General features: G+C 39.1%; 1 protein-coding gene across 1 annotated transcript in view; it reads right to left on the reverse strand.

Annotated features, from left to right (window-relative positions):
• Positions 1 to 20,950, reverse strand: part of PCNX1 (pecanex 1) — a 175,652-nt gene that overhangs the window by 58,831 nt on the left and 95,871 nt on the right. The window contains exons 10-14 of the mRNA XM_045288192.1: positions 11,737 to 11,827; positions 10,630 to 10,687; positions 8,229 to 8,446; positions 4,468 to 4,621; positions 1,643 to 1,675 (exon numbers count right to left, since the gene is read on the reverse strand). Of these exons, the coding sequence (XP_045144127.1) occupies positions 1,643 to 1,675; positions 4,468 to 4,621; positions 8,229 to 8,446; positions 10,630 to 10,687; positions 11,737 to 11,827 (554 nt within the window). The remainder of the gene's footprint in view (positions 1 to 1,642; positions 1,676 to 4,467; positions 4,622 to 8,228; positions 8,447 to 10,629; positions 10,688 to 11,736; positions 11,828 to 20,950) is intronic.

Consider the following 20,950-nt stretch of genomic DNA (forward strand, 5'->3'; position numbering starts at 1 on the left):
GCCAGAATACAACTGCGTTTTGTAAGGTTTTCAGTGGCTGATTTTTTGAAATAGACTGGCAAGGCTTTCTTCCAAGGACTGTCTAGATAGGCTCTAGCACCCCAGTGGCTAATCATGTGCATCCCCCAGGTTCCGCAGAGGAGCTGCTCCAATGAAAAGAGATGAAAGAGACCAAATGCACGATTAAGGGCTTTCAATTGCCAATTGAGCCAACACATAAAGTTTGAATAAGATTTGTAGATCTATAGTATTGTATCACTATACCGTCTTGGTTTGGATTAATTACATTGCAGTACTGTAAAGGATTGCCACTGTCAGTTTGTTTTACTGTGGTGGCAAAAGCTATGCCAGTAATATTTCAAATACTAGCAGGGCCACCCATGGTGAAAAGGTTTCTCTGGAGCTTCCAGACTAAGACAGACTAGAAAGAAAGGCCTGACAATCTCCTTTTAAAAATTAGCCAATGAAAAAACCCTATGGACCACAACAGAATACTGTCTGTTACGGTACTGGAAGATGAACCCAGTGGGCCCCAAGGGATTCAAAGCACACAGGGATGACAGCAAAGAAATGAAGCACACCAAGGATCAAGAAATCGGACCAGCCAATGTTCTGTTCTGATAGCAACTAGCAATAATGTAAAGGAACTTATATTCTGTCTAGGAAACAGACTGGGGCATTTAGAGGTAAGGCATTCAGAGGTCAAGAGGGATCTCATGCCTGCAACTCCATTCAAACAGTTCAGAAAAGCATGTATTATGGTGGTGGACGTGGTGGGATGTGTTTCAGACAGAGACAGAAAGAGATTAAGCACACATTGTAAAATATTACTATAGAGAAGATGGAAGAAAGGTATTATACATCCTGTGTACTGTCATTGCATTTTTTTATAATCTGAAACTATGTAAAAATAAACAGTTAAAAGAAAAAGCAATGTTTCCAAATAGTACTATACTTTAAAACATTTTTACAAAATAATACATGTCCACAGAAAAGTGGGTGAAGGGAGACGTCAAACAGGGCAAGATATGGCAAAATAATAATTTATAAATTATCAAGGGCTCATGAGGGAGAGGGGAGCGGGGAGGGAGGGGAAAAAATGAGGACCTGATGCCGGGGGCTTAAGTGGAGAGCAAATGTTTTGGAATGACGAGGGCAATGAATGTAGAAATGTGCTTTACACAATTGATGTATGTATGGATTGTGATAAGAGTCATATGAGCCCCTAATAAAACGATTAAAAAAAACTTTAAAATAAATAATACATGTCTATCAGTCAAAAGAACATCATTTGCTTATGTTTTCCTATCATATAAAAATATATCAAAGTGAATTATCAACAGCCATGAGTGTATATGACCCATGCTTACCTAACTGATAGCCTTTTCCTGAAATAAGCTGTCAAACAATGAGTTATTATGCTTATTTTCAACCAAGATTTAAGAGTCCACTAGTACAATGCCATTTTAGTTTATGTAATAAATCATCTACTTTGCAACAGTACCAAATCTAATAGATGAGCAAATACTACCATAAATCTTAATTCAATCTGACATATGCCAAACAGGATAAAAGTGGGGAATGGGTAGACTGATTCTCTGATGGCTGCTAAGGATAAAACAGAAATATTAGAAGGACTTACATGTCTGGGAGAAGAAGAATCTGGTTGAACACTCTAAAAGAAAACCAGAATGACAGATTATACTACTGAAATCCTGGACATTTTACAATGTTCAAAATAATTTCAATACACCAACTGGTGTCACTGTGACATTAAAAACATCCCACACTTTTCCTGATTCTAAAGTTTATCATTATTAATAATTTGTATCTAGCTTAATGCTTTGAAATTGGCATATGGTATTGTAATGATGGTAAGATCTATTTTACAGCTTGCTTTGTTACATCATCAGTATATTTAAAGTAGAATCCTTTCTCAGGCAATAGTACTCCATTCAGAAAACACACAGTAACATGGGTAGCTTTTAAGAGTCCTGGTCTGGCTGCAAATTCCAACCTATCATACAATACAATGGTACAGGTATTACATGTATCACCGGCATTTTCACATCAAAATGATCAAATTATAAGCCATTGTAAGAGACTTTATTAATTTCCCATTAAAATGTTGAAAGTTACTCTGCAGAGACTTCCCAAAGCAGGACTCTTCCCTCAAGCTCCTACTCATTTCAAATGGCACACCAAACAATTTTACTAGGATGGGCTATCGCTACCTTTTAATTCTACTTTGGAACCAATCTAACTGAATCTGGTAAATTGTCCTTGGCTAAATTGGAAGGCAAGTTAAACATTTTCAAATCCAACACAAGTTCTCCAATGCTTCTGTTCCTACCATTCTTACTTCGGTTTATCGTATTACTGTTCTAGCCAACTAAGTTGGCTACTGTTCTAACCAACTAAGTTCAAAAGACTGTCATTTTTCACCTTTTCCATATATCAAACTGAAATTAACTGTATAATGGAAAGTGAAGATAAAATAAATTCAATGGCTTAAGGTAGTAAAGGGATAGATTACAGTGGGTGCAATGAAAAGCAAGAACAAAAGAAGGCTGCCAATTTCAATACAGAATTCCATTTAATCAAAGGGACTTGATTACTTGTTACCAGGGATCAAGAAGTAAGGGCAGAGGTGCTAAGATTTTGAGTCTCTACACCACTGTCAAAAGCAAAGGAGTTGGGCAAGGCAAGTATTTTATCAGAAGACAATGGCTTATTTTAAAACTGTACTTCACCGTCTCCTAAGTATGTAGGGCTGAAGCGTGAGAGGGAGGTGAAAACACTGAGCTGTAAATCTGCATACATCTAAGGTGACCAGATTTGAACATTGGTAAAGCGGGACACCACTGATAAAACTTATATCCTGGGGAAATAGCCACATGGCAGCCGAAAACCGTATACCCTAACTTGTCGTGTATTCTTTCCAAAAATTGGGATTTTTTTAAATCGCCGCGGGACGCAGGTCAAATTGTTAAAAATCGGGACTGTCCCGCCAAAAGTGGGACGTCTGGTCACCTTAATCTAGGGGCCACAAATGAAGGAATAAAAGAGGGTGCTTTCAGTAGCAGGGAATTGCAAACAGAGAAGATGGGCCAAATAAGGCAAGGCCCCAGCCAAGTCCCTTTAAAGTGGTTCACAGGAAAATGAAGCCCCAACAAAGGAAAGCCGTGAAAAGCAGGACACTCCTCAGGGTAACAAGGAGTCTCCGAGCAACTATGAGAATATGAAAGTAGGAACCAGGATGAAGTGAGGTTAAACAATGCAGCAATGATGGAGAGAAGCAGGACTAAGAAAGGACACTAGATTTTGCAATTTGGAAATGACCAGAAACCAAAATTACTATCATTTCAGTTCTTCGATGAGGAAAGATGGCACAGATGGGTCTTTAAGAATGGAGCTGATCCAGGTGGCTTATTCTAAATGTCTAGGTCTAGCTATAAAAAGAAAAGAGGAAAGCTAGTTGATATTACAAACAGAACTAAACTAATAGCTTTCAGAATGGGAGAAAAAAAAAAGTTTTTCAACTCATTGCCATTGAGTTGATGCTGACTCTTAACAACCCTGTAGGACAGAGTGAAACTGTCCCCATGGGTTTCAGAAACTGCAGCCCAACATGAAACCCAAGACAGAGCAAGGGTATTGACTGATTAGGAACAAAACAGAAGGAAATAGTTAATATTGACAGAAACAGGAAGAATTAATTCATCTGTGATTTTGCACAGATGGCAAAGAATTAGACTTTACATTGTTACTGAGGTATTTGATTCTCTTACTTCTTGAAGCTCAAAACAGGATTTAAAATTTTAAAGATACTATTAAAACAATAACAATGGGGCATCAAGCTCCCCCTTTCGGTGTTCTCCAAAACCATGTACACTAAGCATTGGCATTATCCCTACAGTGACAAAGTTGAATAAAATTCACCACAGAATAGAAGACGCAAAAATGAGGAGAAAACTGTCAATCAAAATTAATTTCAAAAGTGCATACTTATTTTCCACAAATGTCCAAATACTTGCTTTTAATATAAAGCATATTTAAACAGCTCCAATTATATACCATTAATTTTACTGTCAAAGGTTACTGTTCCCTATCCAATGGAAGGTACAACCCACTGCCACGAAGTTGATACTGGCTCACAGGGACTCTTACAGGACTCAGCAGAACTGCTCACTCGGGCTCCTGAGACTGGAAATCTTTACGAGAGTAAGCAGCCTCACCTTCCTTTGCAGAGCTAGCCACTGATGGGCCTAAACTACTGATCTTGTGGTTAGCAACCTGACACTTAACCAGCTGCACAACCAGGGATCCTATAGAAGAAAGGTGTATGTCCACGGGAAATGATGCTGAAAATTAACATACTACTATATAATTCAGTGAATTATCTGAAAGCTGCTTTTTTTGTTAAGTATTATTCCCTAGCAGGAAGAGTTGAAAGAATGCTGGTACCTTGAGCAGTGAGTACTGGCAGCTGGCTATCACCAGGCAGAACTGGAAGACCCAGATATCTCGGAAAAAACCTTGGATGAGAAGAATAGATCCCAAAAAAGCCACAAGAATAGCTAGGATGACCGCTAACACATTTTCCAGGATCTCACGATTCCTGCAGGCAGAAAAAATGGGAAGAATAGACTAAGTGTCATATACAGAACCAGAGTTGATTTAAAGGAGATGGTTTCACCGAGGAGCATAACATGATTGCTGACGTACCTTTTTAAAATGTTTTCTTCTCGATGTACACTGGTACAGATAGGAACTGAAAATACAGGGAATCCAGGGCGGATGAGCCCTATAGGACCAGTGGTGTGAGTGGCGAAACAGGGAGGGTAAAGGGAGAATGGGTAGGAAAGAGGGAACCGATTACATGGAACTGTGTGTGACCTCCTCCCTGGGGGACAGACAACCGAAAAGTGGGTGAAGGGAGACGGACAGGGCAAGATATGACAAAATACCCATTTATAAACTATCAAGGGCTGATGAGGGAGGGGGGAGCGGGGAGGGAGGGGAAAAATGAGGACCCAATGTCGGGGGTTTAAGTGGAGAGAAAATGTTTTGAGAATGATGTACAAATGCGCTTTACACAATTGATGTGTGTATGGATTGCGATAACAGTTGTATGAGCCCCTAATAAAATGTTTAAAAAATATATGTTTTCTTCTCTTTTCCTGAAAGAGTTGCCAGACCCAATTGCTTTACTGAGCTTTTTAAAATTTTTTTTATTTATTTCCAGTAGTAAAAGAAAAAAATTTAACCAAATCAACATTTTAAACATGCGCTATTCAGTAACACTGACTACATTCATCATGGTCTATAACTGTCACCCTTATCCTCATCCACATCAGTCCATTTCTGTAAACAGAAACCCCGGGCGAAGCCTTTTCCTTCCTCCTCCCTCGCACTCTGGGAACCACTAATAAACGTTAGTCTCCTTTGTCGACTTCATAAAAAAGGGATCAGAGTGTGTCTCTTTGTGATGGACACGTTTCACAGAGCAGCATGCTTTCAAGGTTCATCGAGGTTGCAGCATGCATGGTTGTGTGCCTTCAAGTCAATTCTGACGTCAGCAGCTCCAGAGACCAAAGCACAGCTGCCGGGTAGGGTCTTCTAAGCTGTGACTCTGTGCGTTGGTTTGGCTTTGACCTCAGGGAGCGCAGATAGGTTTCAAAGGCTGACCTTTTGGGTAGCAGCTGAGCGGAGAGTTGAACTTCACTTCGCTTTAAGCTCAAGAGCATTCTTAATAGTTTGGGATCTTACTGAAAAAAGAAACCACTTTTTCACGTGGAAAGAAAACAATTTCTTATTACAAATAAAGTATTTTACACTAGATTATGAAGTGTAAATTAAAACAAATTGTTCTCATTTCTATTTTTAAGCTTTCACCTTTTGAGCATATGCATTTCTTTCAAATTTGTTGCAAAATAACTAACCAACTTGGATCACAAATAAGGACATAAACAAAATCCAAGTTTTTTTTTTAAAAAAAATCTCAACATAATTTCATAAAATTAAATTTCAAACCTTTAAAATTTTAAATTCTGATATCAAGTAGCTTTGTTTCTCCCATCTTTCAGTTATCTCAAATGACTCAAAAATATCATTTACTAAACTTAAATACAAGCTCTAAATAATCCTGGAATGGGCATGTCCCTTAATTCTCCCTTCTGTCAAAGTGGTAAGACAATTTTATTAAACTGGCAGTGTAAAAGAACCATATGATTGATGCCCAAGATATTACAAAAAGCATTGAAGATGATGTTTTATGGAACATAGTTATAAATAAGATTCAGTCTCATTACTTCTTGAGCTAACTATAGTCACAAAGCATAAAGCAAATACTTGCTAAGAGTTAGGTTCTTAAAGCCTATTTAACACCATGGGGAAATGCTCAGTATGTTTGATGGATAAAGCAGGATCCATAGTACATGTTTAGAATAGCAGATGTGTTTCCTTTTGGAGAATTTCTATTGCTTTGCCTTCAAATTCATTCATTTTTTCTGCAATGTCTGTTATTAATCCAATCCAGTATGATTTCAAACTTTTATTATGCTTTCCGGGTCTCAACAACTTTTTAAACATATGTAATATAGTTATAGTTATTTTAATGCCTTTGTTAATTTAGCCATAAACTGATTATGATTTAGTTTTCTTTTTTCGGTTAATGTTTTCTTTCTTATTTGCAAGGCATGAGACATGGAGGACTGGTGGTATTGAACAACTGACCTTGTGGTTAGCAGGCCGATGTGTACCCCACGACACCACCCTAGCTCCCTGGCATAGCAACTTAGGCATTGAGCTGCTAGCCACAAGGTCACAAGTTTGAATTGGTCAGCTGCTCCAGGGGAGCTTTCTACCCCTATAAAAACACCTCAGGGGCCGGTCTACCCTGTCCTATGGAGCCGCCCTGAGTCAGAGTTGACTCTGTAGCAGTGCGTTGAGTTTTTGTTAGGCAAGCTAATCAATTTTTTATTATCTGCCAGATATGGTAAATTTTATCTTCTTGGGTATAAATTTTACCTTCTTGGGCACTGGGTATTTTTGGGCTCTTGTAAGTCTTATGGCCCCTGGATGGTGCAAGTGAATAACAAACTTGACTGTGTAACTTAAAGGTTGGGGCTCTGGGAAACTCACAGGTGCGCCTTGGAAGAACATCCTGGTAAGTCACCTCTAAAAAATTCAGCTACTGCAAACCCCATGGTGCACACTTCTACTCTGAACAGGAGAAGACCCCTTGTGAATTTCCACTTTCTCTCCAAGCAGCTGTTCTCCCAGACCTCCTGTCCTATGAACCTGGCTGCCTTCATCTCTCTGGACTTGTCTCTCCCTCCTCTCAACTCAGGGAGGTGCCGGGCTCTGCTTCCTGCACTGCGAACGCCCATACGTACGCTGGGCAACTGCAAGGCTGGTGTCATCCATCTGTCTCCCACCTCGCAGGAAATCACTGCCCTGTGCTGCCTTATACCTCGCGCCTTAAAAACCGCAGTTTTGAATGTTTAGTCTTTTAATGGTTACCTCAGGCAGATCCATAGACCATCTTTGTTAGACTGTGCTGGCCAGAAGTGGTAGGTGGGCTTCAAGTTCGTAATGGACTAATGTTGTTTATCACAGTAAGACAGTATTACAAAGACACAGGTCTCCTTTTATGCCTTTTATGTTTTGAAGCATGGTATTCATAAAACCTGTGTAACGTACTGTAAAATAAACATACCCAGCCACTGCGATCAAGTCGATTCCATCTCAGTGACCCTACAGGAGTGCCCCTTTGGGCTTCTAAGAACTGGAAACGGCGATGGGAGCAAATGGCCTTACATATGTTGCTTGTCGTGCTGGTTGTAGATGCCATTAAGTCTTTTCCAACTTTTTGTTTTATGATCCAATATAAGGAAATGCGGGTTTCCAAACACTGATACACTTACGGTAATCACATTAAAAATTCTCTTGCAGTACTTTTATTCTGTCTTTGTGAAGAAATCCTTTTTATTGTGACTAGGTTCAGAACTGACTCAATGGAAGGGGGTCTGGTTTAGTAAGTTTCATGCAACTGTACTTGAAAGTATAAATAGAAGGTGTGGATGACAGGTAATATTATATAGGTTTTATATATCACATAAATTATACATAGTACAAATACATATAATACATTTTATACCTCATAACAGGGATACTTCAACTTAAAAACTGTACGTATCTTTAATATCAAATTACATTCTCACCGATCAAACAGGGCCAAAAGTGTGAGTCTGTCAAAGTTAATGCCAATCCACAGTTGGGGCAGGATCCAAAACCGATAATAATGTTTAACCTTCTGGGCAGCTTCTTCACTTGGACCATAAGTCGCTCCTAAGTCAGGGCTTAGATCAATGTCCTGTTGCTCCAACAAATCAGTGTCGATGGTCAATAATCTGTTCAATCGAATCTGTGGGAGAGAGAGCTAAAAGAAAGTCAGCATTGAAAAGCTTAAAATATCATAATTCAAAAGTTAATAAAGTCGCAACTCTATCAGCTGATAGACTGTCTCAGTTCTTTACTTTTCTATTCTAGACACAGTCTTGTGTATATTTTATGGTAAGAAACTACAGAAAGTAACAATGGAAAGTAAACTAAAAACAAATTAGTGGACCTTTTAGAAAAGTTTTATTAAGAAAAGAGTTTGTCTTAAAATGTCTAATGACTCATTAATGGTTTCACACCTCCCTATTACACTTAAGGTCTTTTCTCACTAAGCTGTGCACCTCATTACGAGTCACCCCTGAGGTCATCTGTACTGCACAAAAGCCTACAACTCTCATTTCTTCCTACGGTCATTATTTATGATCGCTTCAGTGTTTTCATGTCTGCCACGCAACCGCCAGCCCCTCCCACCCCCTTTTTAAGCAGGCCATTCATTTCCAGCTACACAAAAAAGTACAATTCATTTCTTCCAGATTAAATTCATTCATTCACCAGTTTCCTCTACTCTCTGAAAGCATCAGAGGTTCACTGCTTATACTAAGCACTAGGTAGCATTTTGCTATTTATATGTGCTCAGACTATTTAAAACAAGAGATGGGTGGTGCTGTGGACTAAGGATTGGGCTTAATTGCAAGGTTGGCAGTTCAAACCCACTAGCTGGACAATACCACCCCGTGGGCCCGGAGGTGCTGAAATCATCGAAGGGGGTTGCAAAAGTAGATATTTGAAAGGAAAAAAAAAAGTTCATCCTGGATTACAGACTAAGGTACAAAAGTTTTTAATTGCCAGGGGAGGTGCTAATTTTATTTTCTGAAAAAGGGGTGGTAGGCCAAATAAGTTAGAGAACCTATGCATTAGCTGCCGGTTGGGGGAAAGATACGGCTGTCTGTTCCTGTAACGATTTAGTCTCAGAACTGCTTAGCAGTTCTACCCTAGCCTAGAGGACTGATAGGAGTCAGAATCGAGTCAAAAGCAGTGGCTTTTTTTCAAGGAGGGGGATATTATTTAATAAGACAATAAAGTCTTCTCATTTTTGATTCCCTATAGAGTTTCCGGGAATCTACTGTACTAGCAAAAATGGAGAGACCGTCTTTATTCTGCAAACTCATATTTATTTGGGTAGAGTGCCAAGATTCTGTCCAAAGATATATGTAGTCATTCTCTAAGGATGGATGGCACGTCACAAAACTTGTGTTCTTATCTTTCTTGCCAGAGTTTCTCAACCGTGGTGTCCTCCCAGCATTCTAGGCAAGGCCATGCTTTGTTGTGGGTGGCTGGCTCGTGCCCGGCAGGGTCTTTCGCAGCACCCCTGGCCTCTAGTCACTGGGTGTCAGCAGCAATCCTCCAGTGTGACAACCAAAGATGTCCTCAGACATCCTTGCCAAAGGTCTGCCCACTGAAAACCAGTGCTCTCTGCACGCCCCACTGTAATCTTCAACCCCATCACAATACTTCATCCTTTGGGCACTACACTGACCTTTAGATGTTGTCCATAAGGACTTCATCTCTTACGCTTATTCTACTTGACTACATATCTGACATATGGCATATTTTTAAAAAAGTAATGTCCTTACTAAGTCCTACCAACACACACACACACACACACACACACACACACACACACTGGCTTATGAATAATCAATAGTTAACCAGTAGTTAAATAATTACATGAAAACCATAATGCTCAAAGTGAAGCTGTAAAATGGCACATGCAGTTTAGGGACTTGCTGAGTCAATGAACTACTACATGGCTATAAAATATGCAATTACTGAATCACAAGCCAAAGCCAAGCCCACTGGCATCGAGTGAATTCTGACTCACAGTAACCCTATCTAGGGTTTGTGAAATGGCAAATATTTACAGGAGCAGACAGCCTCAGCTTTCTCCTGTAAAGTGGCTGGTGGGTTTGATCTACCAACCTCAAGGCTAGCAACCCAATGCCTAACCCATAGAGCCACTAGGGCTCCTTCATAAATATGATTAAATCAGGCTCATGGTATTTTATACATTATTTCTCTTCTTATCAAAGGACTTATCAGAAGAGATCATTTTGCCATAGTTTTCAACAAAATTTTTATTTTGTAACATGTTCAATCAATAGTATTTTTAATGTCTACTTAATCTTAAAACCTATCATTTCACAGAAGCAAAGGAAAACCTACCACATCATGTGGATAAAACCGAACTGAGGTAGAACTGGATACATGAGAATCCGTGTCACTAAAATGAATTAGGAATAGTTTGTCAATTAGTACAAATATATGTTCTTTAACAATTAGATTTTTATTTCTCCATGAACATTTCAAAATGCCAACTAGCATTTCCCTAGAGTTGTGATTAAGAGCAATAACCAATAATTCAGAGTGCCTATATTCAAATCTCTTCTTCCTGGATGAGAGTCTTAGAGATCTCAGTTCCTTAAATAACATAAAATCTCATTTCCATCAATAACATAAAAATCACAGCGCCTATTATCACAATGTTTTGGTGAAAAGTGTTTCAATGAGAAAACAAAAAGAAAGTAAACAACATTTGCCTGGAACCAGGACACCCACAATAAATTTAAGCCATTCTACAATAGCCTAACCAGACAGCTTCCATAGGTCAGTCAAGCTTAGATTTCAAAATCTGAAGACTTTAATATGTTTGTGATGGAATGGATTTTTCTCTGAAATATAGTGGACATGATACCTTAAGCCCCATCTCCATACTGTTTGCACACAAGTTAACACAACAACTCAATCGAATAATCTTCTGAAAGAGAAAATTCTGAAACTCAACTGGATCTATACTAGTTTAAAGAGTATAGTTTTCGAAGACCTAATGTCGGGGGGTTGAGTGGAGAGCAAATGTTTTGAGAATGATGAGGGCAATGAATGTACAAATGTGCTTTACACAATTGATGTATGTATGGATTGTGATAAGAGTTGTACGAGCCCTTAACAAAACGATTTAAAAAAGAAGTATAGTTTTCTAAATATTCTATCTTTAAGAAATACTGTAGGGTCCTTCTGCTTTACATAACCCTTTACAATATAAAAAAAATCTCCAAAAATTCTGGTCTAATTTTCAATTGAACACAAAATACCCTTTATTTAAATAATAATGCATAAAAAGTTCTACTTTAATTCTTTGAAAATAAATATATCATGACAATTTATTTAAGCCCAACATCAATGTTTTCAAAATAACTTATATTGCAACTCTCCCAAGTTTTAAACATGTAATATCCAAGTGTTTGAGTCTCATCCCAGTGACTTCAGACATACCAGACATTGGATGGTCTTCGTGCTGCTGGTTCAAAATTCACAAGTGACATATCGCAGCCACCAGTCTCATAGAGCGGAGAAGAGAACTTACCTAGCAAATAAATGATGTTTTTAAAAGGTCATTAGAATACTCAGAATTTTTCCTTTATTACACACTAAGTCTCATAGTTATTTATTTTTAAATGAATTATAATACATTTTTCCAATATATTAAATCAGCAAGATGCAAATTGAAAAGGAATGCAAGATATGTATACTGTTGTTGGGTGGTAAAGGTAAAGGATGTACATCACCTTTGCAATATGTCTCATTCTCGCTTCCTCTCCCCAAAATTCTAAGGTGAAGTAAGTACTCGAATGAACTTAATACTCTTTCAAGCTGCCTACTGATGAGGAGGGGCCACTTGTAAAGCTGCTCAAGTTTTGTGGTAGTTCAAACTGCTACGAAACCACACTAAGGACAGCCAGAGCGGCCTCCCAAGTTATTCTTATTTCTGGGACAGAAAGTGCCAAAACGGATTGGGGACCATTGAATTACAGCATTTCATGAGCATTATTCATTGTAAAATACTACCACAATGGTTTTATTCTAAACTAATCAGTAATAGCAACTGCCATCTCTCTCTATAAAAGGAGTAAAGGTTCAGAAATTATATTAGTTGCAAATAAACAACGGTTAAGAGATAATTTGGTTAGTCTGGGGTCTTAAAGGCTTGAAGATAAAGAAGCGGTCATCTAGCTGAGAAGCAACAAAGTCCAAATGGAAGAAGCACATCAAACTGTGTGAGCATGAGGTGTCGATGGGATCAGGCATCAGGCATCGAAGACCCAAAACAAAATCATACCCAAAGTGAAAAGGGGGGGCATGGAGTGGAGACCCAATGCCCATATGTAGACAATTGGACAGAGGGGTCACAGGGAAGGGATGAGCCAGTCAGGGTGCAGTGTAGCACCGATGAAACACACAACTTTCCTCTAGTTCTTTGGTGCTTCCTTCCCATTATCAAGTCCTCAGTTCTACCTTACAAATCAGATTAGACCAGATTATGCACACTGCGACAGACAAGAGCCCGAAACACAGGGAATCCAGGATAGATAAACCCCTCAGGGCCAACAATGAGAGTAGAGATACCAGGAGGATTAGGGGAGGGTGGGGGGAGAAAGGGGGAATCGATCACAAGGATCGATCTAGAACACCCTCCCAGGGGGATGACAATGGAAAAGTGGGTCAGGGGCGATGGAGGACGATATGATATGAAAATAATAATTTATAACTTATCAAGGGTTCATGAGGGAGGGCGGGCGGGGGAAGGAGGGAGAGGGGAAGAAATGGGTAGCTGATATCAGGGGCTCAAGTGTGGAGAGAATGCTTTGAAAATGATGATGGCAGCATATGTGCAAATGTGCTTGACACACTGGATGAATGTATGGATTGTGATGAGATGTAAGAGTCCCCAATAAAAGCACTTAATAAAACAAAAGAAAGAGCAATAATAATTTTTAAAGAGATAATTTGATTAATAGGAACTAAAAAAGATAAAATTATTTCCGATAAGAAATTTTAAAACTCTAGATCAGGCGTCCTCAAACTATGGCCCAAGGGCCACATGCGGCCCACCAGGGACATTTATCCGGCCTGCCGGGTGTTTTTGCCCGTTTGTTTTTTTACTTCAAAGTACGATACGTGCAGTGTGCACTGGAATTTGTTCATAGTTTCTTTAAACTATAGTCTGGCCCTCCAACGGCTCTGAGGGACAGTGACCTGGCCCTGTTTAAACAGTCTGAGGACCCTGCTCTAGATACGACCTGACATTTGTTGTTTACTTAGAGGACCTAAGGTGGCCGTGTCAGTGGCAGGGGAGAATAAACAGAGAACAGAAAGTTCCGGAAGGACAATGTGATGAAGCATATAACTCCATAACCAGCACTTGAGTCTTGTCTCAGAAGCTTTTTCACGATTTACAGTACAAGGTTTCTGTTTAACTACCTGGAATTATTGAGGTTATAAATACCAGATACTTTAAAGGGGGAATTTCAATGTGATGGCAGAATTGAAGTCAAGTTTCTCTTCTGCGGTCACAATGTAAATAATCTGCACTAGAGCTTTGTATTTAATTTAAAGAGCTAAAAAATGACCCCAAAATGCCTACCATATTTTTCTAATGTAACTAGAGAATTACGAAACATTTCACCAATCTTTTTCAGGACTAGAGCCAGAAAAATCTGCACTTTATTAGATAGGACTATTTAAATATCTATTACTCTTAAGAAATTTGTAAAAATGACTTATTTTATCATGCTGTCTTCTATAGTTTCATCCCATGTTAGAAAAAAGGCATTCAGTAAAATGCTAAATTTCCATAATGTTCAAGAGAGGATTATTCATCATGTACCTAAGTCTGCTTGCTTTTCCCCATCTTATTTCACTCAATGTTTCTAACAGAAACCAGATTGAGCTATAATAAATTGACATGAAGATGAAAAACTGCTTCTTTTATCTATTATTGAAAGGTTTTTTTGAGGCAGTAGAAAGAGGTGTAGAAATTGTCAGTAAAGAAATAATAAAATAAAAAATAATGGCTCAACTGAGATTTTAAAATGATCATTTGTTATGCTCTTCATTTATCATTTGTAGTAAAAGGCTGGCAGTGCTTTAAAATTTATATTAATAGAAAAATAATCTAATCTAAATCACTGATCACATAAATGCACAAGAATTATCAATCCATGTTAAATGACTAAATTACAGCTGTGGGGAAGGCAGCTGGTTATTGTATGTGAAGTTCAGTAAGAATGGAGAGCATACACTTAAGGATTAATTATCCATCATTTGCACTTAATTTACAAATGGTCACTCTACGTTAATAGGGCTTAAATTACTTTAGTACATTCTGAGTACTTAAGTTTTCCCTGTTCTTAGAATATAAATATGCCCTGTCATTGGTACACTGAAAATCATAAATCTTTTAAATTGAAAAAACATAACAATCTTTATAGTTTTGCAGTAGAATAGTACAGGAATATTATTAAGTTATCATGCTATTACATGATCTTTTATGCATAGATGCCTAAATAATTGAACCTATATGGGAAGAGTTGTATTTTTAAAAAATAAGTACAAAAAATAAAAGCAGCCTACCCCCACCTACCCCCACCCCCCACAAAACTTTTCTGGGCACAAACAAAACCTGGAAAAATTTAGTCATTTTATTACTACATAAATCTGCAACTGTGAATTCTTCTATACAAAACAATGACTAACAAGTAATAAAATTTAGAAATACAGGCAGAAGTACAAAATGTGCTTTAAGAAAAGGGCAGCTCTAGTTTTAACAGATGTGCATGACTTGGACAGTATTTTTCTTACACAAGCTTCTGTTTGCCCACTAAAACTTGAGGAGGATCAGCATGTTCAGGTACTAAAAAACACTCCAAGCACTTGTCAGAAACAAAGTGGCACTGCAGCAGAACTTTATGGTTTATTCTGCACTTAACTCAAGCCAAGGAACAGACCCTAAGTGTCCCCTTTTATCTTCAGGATTGGCAAATGACAATATCTCAGAAGCAACGCATTTTAGTCATTAAGTAAACAACAGAGGTGGGGGATTAATGATTCAGTGGAAATTTTAATGACTTTTTAATGTAGCAATATGATAATGTATTAAAGACAACTTTAAAAATAACGAAAGCAAAAATGAGTATATATTGTAAAAATATCTTAAATTGGTAAGCATCTTCTTAGTATACACAGCAATGTTACATATGTCTCAGTTCAGGTTAAAACCATAGTCATATTTGACCTTGAGTTCCAAAGTAAACCCTGAGATTATTAGTAATCCATATTAGTCTGTGAGACAGTTTATTGTACCAGCCTGTCTAACAGTCTGGATTAAGAAAACATTTCAATTTAAATATAATATTTAGGATAAGCTAGCAAAGAAAATCTGTGACAAACAAAGCCATTTTATCATAATTTAACTCCCAGATCAGAATTAACTATATTCAATAGAATGGCACTGCTACCATTTTAGAAAAAGGAAATGAATTTCTGACAAAACAAATGAAGCTGAAAGTTGGAGGTTTATCCTTAACAATGATATTGTCCCTGAGAGAGCTTCTCCAAGATTTATTTAAAAGCTCGGTATTTAGTTTTCCCCAGTACTGAATACTCAGCAATGACTGCTATCTTCTACCAACATTTCTTATAGCTTTCTGCAGGAGAACTTCAAAGCAACAACCACAGTCAATAAACTGAAGTCAGAAGTAGCAGGAACACACGTAAAGCTGGATCAAAAGCCCCGGTCCACTGGAACCATTGCCCGAAAACCTGCCAACAGCTCAGCAGAGAACTCTAAAGTAACAGTGGCAAAATACTGGCAGAAAGACGAGCCAGGAAAGTTGTTTTCTAACTTGTCTTAGGTCTCACCATGTGACACACAGTAAATCCATTTACAAACTCCTGTGTATTCTTCAAGCCATTCTCCTTTTTTCTAAAAGATTCATGTATGACTTGAGAGGGAAAGGTTGGGACAAACAGCATCTACACAGGATTTTCCTATCCATCCTCAGTACTGACAACAAAAGAGGCCCCCAGCAAAGTTTCTCTTTTGACTGATTCAATCATGTCATCTAACTCTACCTTCTCATCTGTCCTTTAACTTGACTTCCCATTTTTCTAGTATTACTGTTAGAACAAAGATGAAAAAAAGAGCTATTACATGGGAGGTAGATTTTTAAAGCAATCTTTTTAGAAGAATAGGGGAGAATCAAGGAGTTCTGGTGGCACAGAATTTGCAAGGCCAGCAGTTCAAGCCCATCAGCCACTCTGTGGGAGAAAGACAAGGCTACTCTGTTTGCTTAGAGATTTAGTCTCAGAAACCCTAACAAGCAGTTCTACTCTGCCCTATCACTATGAGTCAGAATCTACTGGATTTATGATGGCAAAGTGAGAGAGAAGCTTTTTAGGATCAGTTCTAATTTCTTGAATAGTATCCCCTTATGATCGAGCTTCCTTGGCTTTAAGAAGCATCTGGCTGTACTTCTTCCAAGACAGTTTGTTCTTTTTGGCAGTCCATGGTACTTTCAATACTGCTCACCAGTACTGTAATTCAAATGTATTAATTCTTCTTCAGTTTTCCTTATTCGATGTCCAATTTCATAGGCACGAGGAGATGGAAAATACCATGGCTTGGGTCAGGTGTACAATAGTACTCAAAGTAACATGCAAATGGCTAATAATAAGCACATTAAAGGATGTTGATGAAAGTCATGACGAAAATGCAAAAAAACAACAACAAACAAACCCACAATGAAATCCCACTAGGCACTATTATCAACAATACAGAAAATAGCACTTCAGCAAAACCAAGGAGTAGGCAGACAAACTACTAACTAAGCCCCTCCATTCCAAAGACACAAGACCAAATGAAACAGATAAAGTAAGTGGATTAAAAGATACCAATGAAACAGAATACTCAACTGGCTAGACGGTTTTAGCAAGCAGCAATCCAATCTGTATAGCAGCCTGATCAATTACACTGACCTAGGAGCATACCAGCAAGCAAACCTGTGTCACCTTGTATATCACAGATTGTTAATAACCTTTCTTTCAATTCCCTCCTTTATACAGGCAAGCTTCCAAGATTATCTGCTCAGTGCCCGCCCAGCTGGAATAAGTACAGTGAAAAGATACATGACCCAGATGCACACCTTTTCTGATTCTGAACCATGCAGTCTCCCCTTGTTCTGTGCTAACAGCAGCCTCTTGTCTACTAAGAGGTTCCACATGAGTACAATAAAATGTTTCAGTGCAGTATTTTCTTTGACCATTCAATTCAAATGATTCCAGAATACAAAAAAGGATAGAATACTACCCACTTTATTTTATGAAGTGAACATGATAGCCTTATACTAAACTAGATAGCAACATCACTAAAAATGGGAAGTATAAATCAATTATCCTTATGAACACAAATCCTACAATTCTCAACAAAATGATAACCAATAAAGTCTAACAATTTAAAAATATATATATCATTAACCAAGTCGGATTCATAGCAGGTATGCAAGGATGGCTCTACCTTAAAGAATAATCAGTATAATCCATCACAAAAAACAAAACCAAGGAAAAGCACCAGTCTTTTAAATTATTACATAAAAGGCATTTGTAAAATCTAATAGCCACTCCTGTTTAAAATGCTCAATAAAATAGGAAAAGAAGGCAAACTCCTCAGCATATATATAACCAAAAGTTAACATTAGTTTCAACAAGAGAGAACTAAGAAGGGGAACCAGATAAAGGTGAACTTTAACACCAATCCTATTCAATATTATATAGCAGGTCCCAGCCAGAGCAATAATCAAGAAAGGGAAATTACAGGCATCCAAACTGGCAAAGAAGTAAAACTCTATTGCAGATGATAAGGTCCTATACAAAGACACGCTTTAGCAGCAAGAAAATCACTGAACTATAAAGATTCAGCGAAGTGTCAGGATATAAAATCAACATAAAAAAATCAGTCAGATTCCTTCATACCAACAAAGAAAACTCTGAAAAGAAAACCAGTATCATTTACAATAGTCATCTAAACGAGGAAATGCTTAAAATAAATCTAACCAGAGGAACAAGTATTGCACTGCTAACGGCAAGAGAAGGTTATATACCGCGAAGAATATTCCATGCTCACAGATAATAAGGCTTCACGTTGTGAAACTGTCAAAACAACTCAAAGCACCCTACAGATATAATGCAATCCCGATTCAGCCTCTTATCTTCATTCGTAAATAGATTGTGTGTGTGGGGGGGGGTGGTGGGTGTCATCAACTTTATATGGAAAGCAAAGATATCAGATCAGCAAAGCACTACACTAAGGACGAAGGGAGCCGTGGTGATGGGCATAGTGGGTTATGTTTGGGGCTGCTAACAGCAAGGTTAGCAGGTTGAACCCAACAGCCCCTCCATAGAAGAAAGGTATATAAGCACAAAACCCCTAAGGCAGCGGTTCCCAACCTGTGGGCCCCGACCCCTTTGGGGGTAGAACGGCCCTTTCACCGGGGTCGCCTGATTCATAACAGTAACAAAATGACAGTGATAAAGTAGCAACGAAAATAATTTTCTGGTTGGGGGGTCACCCCCACGTGAGGAGCTGTCTGAAAGGTCCGCGGCACTAGGAGAGTGGAGCACGACTGCCCTGAGGGGCGGTTGTATTCTGTACTCTGGTGTTGCTCTGAGTTGGAAAGAACTCCAGTGTTCTTAGACTGAGCCCTTTGTTGCAGGCACGGTGCAATCCAACCAGTGGAGGGCTTCCTATTCTCCACTCTATCAAGTGTGATGTCCCTCTCCAGACAGGGCTCTCTTCCGTCACGTGTCCACGGTGCGTGCGATGGTGAGATTAAGTCTCAACATCCATGCCTCTAAGGGACATTCTAGCTGTAGTTCTTTCATGGCAGATTTGTTTGTTCTTTTCGAAGTCCGTGGTGCTTTCAATATTATTCACCAAATGTAATTCAAATGTATCGATTCTTCCTCAGTCTTTCTTATTCAATGTCCAACTTTCATATGCATGAGACAACTGAAAATAATACTGCTTGGGTCAGGTGAACCTTAGTGCTCCAAGCAACTTCCTTGCTTTTCAACACGTTTGAGCAGCAGATTTCCCTGATGCAATGCATCGTGTACATGATCTCTCGACTACCACTTCCACAAGCATTGATTGTGGATCCAAGAGAAATGAGATCCTTGACAACTTCAGTCTTTTCTCCATTTATCCTGATGTGACCTAGTGATGCAGCTGTGAGCAGTCTGGTGTTCTTTACACTGAGCTGTGATCTCTGAAGAAGGCTGCAGTCCTTGCTCTTCATCAGCAAGTGCATCAAGTCCTGCTCACTTGCAGCAAGCAAGGTTGTGATATCTGCACATCACAGGATGTTACCAAGCCTTCTTCTAAACCTGATGCAGTGTCGTGGGTAACAAAAAGATTTCTCCCAAGTCTTCTCCCCCAAATATGTTAGACTGAGGACACAGCTTGCAACTAATGGTTGTCAAGTTACCTCCCTGAGGCAGTCAGTTGCCAGACCAACGATGGGCCCCACTCCCTGCTGTTAAGGACAATGGGCTACTTCTCCCTAAAGGCTTGTGACTATTAGCTTGGCTCCTGTACGTGGGGTTTACACCCTACTGATGATAATGGTCTCTATGGAGATCCAAAGAACAGATCAAACCAGCTCAGTGACCTCCAAAGTTAGGCTGCCATCCTGGAGCTAGGATCCGCCCATCTCGTCACACGTATACCCCAATCCCTCCTCTTCCTATTGCGCGTACACCCCTTCAGGCATCCTCAAACTACGGCCACGGACCACATGCGGGCCAAGGAGGACATTTATCTGGTCCTCCAGGTGTTTTTGCTTTTTTACTTAAAAAAAAGATATGTGCAGTGTGCATAAGGACTTTTTCATAGTTTGTTTTTTTTTAAACTATAGTCCCGCTCTCCAACGGGTTTGAGGGACAGTGAACTGGCCCCGTTTTAAAAGTCTGAGGACTCCTGCCCAAGACTGTCCCCCTCTCATTGCTGTATATAGTGCAACCCCTTCCTGTGACGTATGTCTTTACCTGTAACTGGTGGGCTTGCACTGCCCCCACAGGTATGTAGGGCTGGGTGGCTGGGTTAGCAATAAAGAGCTCTCTCTCTCAAGCTCCCCTCTTGGCCTCTCTCAGGCTCCATCCTCGCTCCCCTGTTCCCTTTCCCTTTGTCCTCCTCCTTCCCTTCCCCCTCTCTCCGCACAGACCACTACAGGGCTGAGGTGAGCATGCTACCAAGAAATGCATCTGACTCCATTATTTCAACCTCTCTTCTATCTCTCGTTCTCTCTGACTTTACTATAATCTTTATATTAATCATACAATTGTGCCTATGGACCCGTGATTGGTGGTGGGGAGCTGGCCCCTTCCCCCACACGGTGTTGTTCTTATAATCTAGTTTCTCTGATCATTTTCTCAGCATACAAACGGAATAAATATGGTGAGAAGATACAACACTGATACACACTTTTTCTGATTTTAAACCATACAGTATTGTCTTGTTCTGTTTACATAGCTGCCTTATGATCCAGGTACAGATTCCTCATGAGTACAGTTAAATGTTCTAAAATTCCCATTCTTCTCAAAGCTATGCACAGTTTTTTATGACCCAGTTTAATGCTTTTGCGTAGTCTAATAA

Source organism: Echinops telfairi, unplaced genomic scaffold (genome assembly GCF_000313985.2).
Source record: "Echinops telfairi isolate 266 unplaced genomic scaffold, ASM31398v2 ScPeMD7_18;HRSCAF=68, whole genome shotgun sequence".
In the NCBI taxonomy this organism is placed as follows: Eukaryota; Metazoa; Chordata; class Mammalia; order Afrosoricida; family Tenrecidae; genus Echinops; species Echinops telfairi.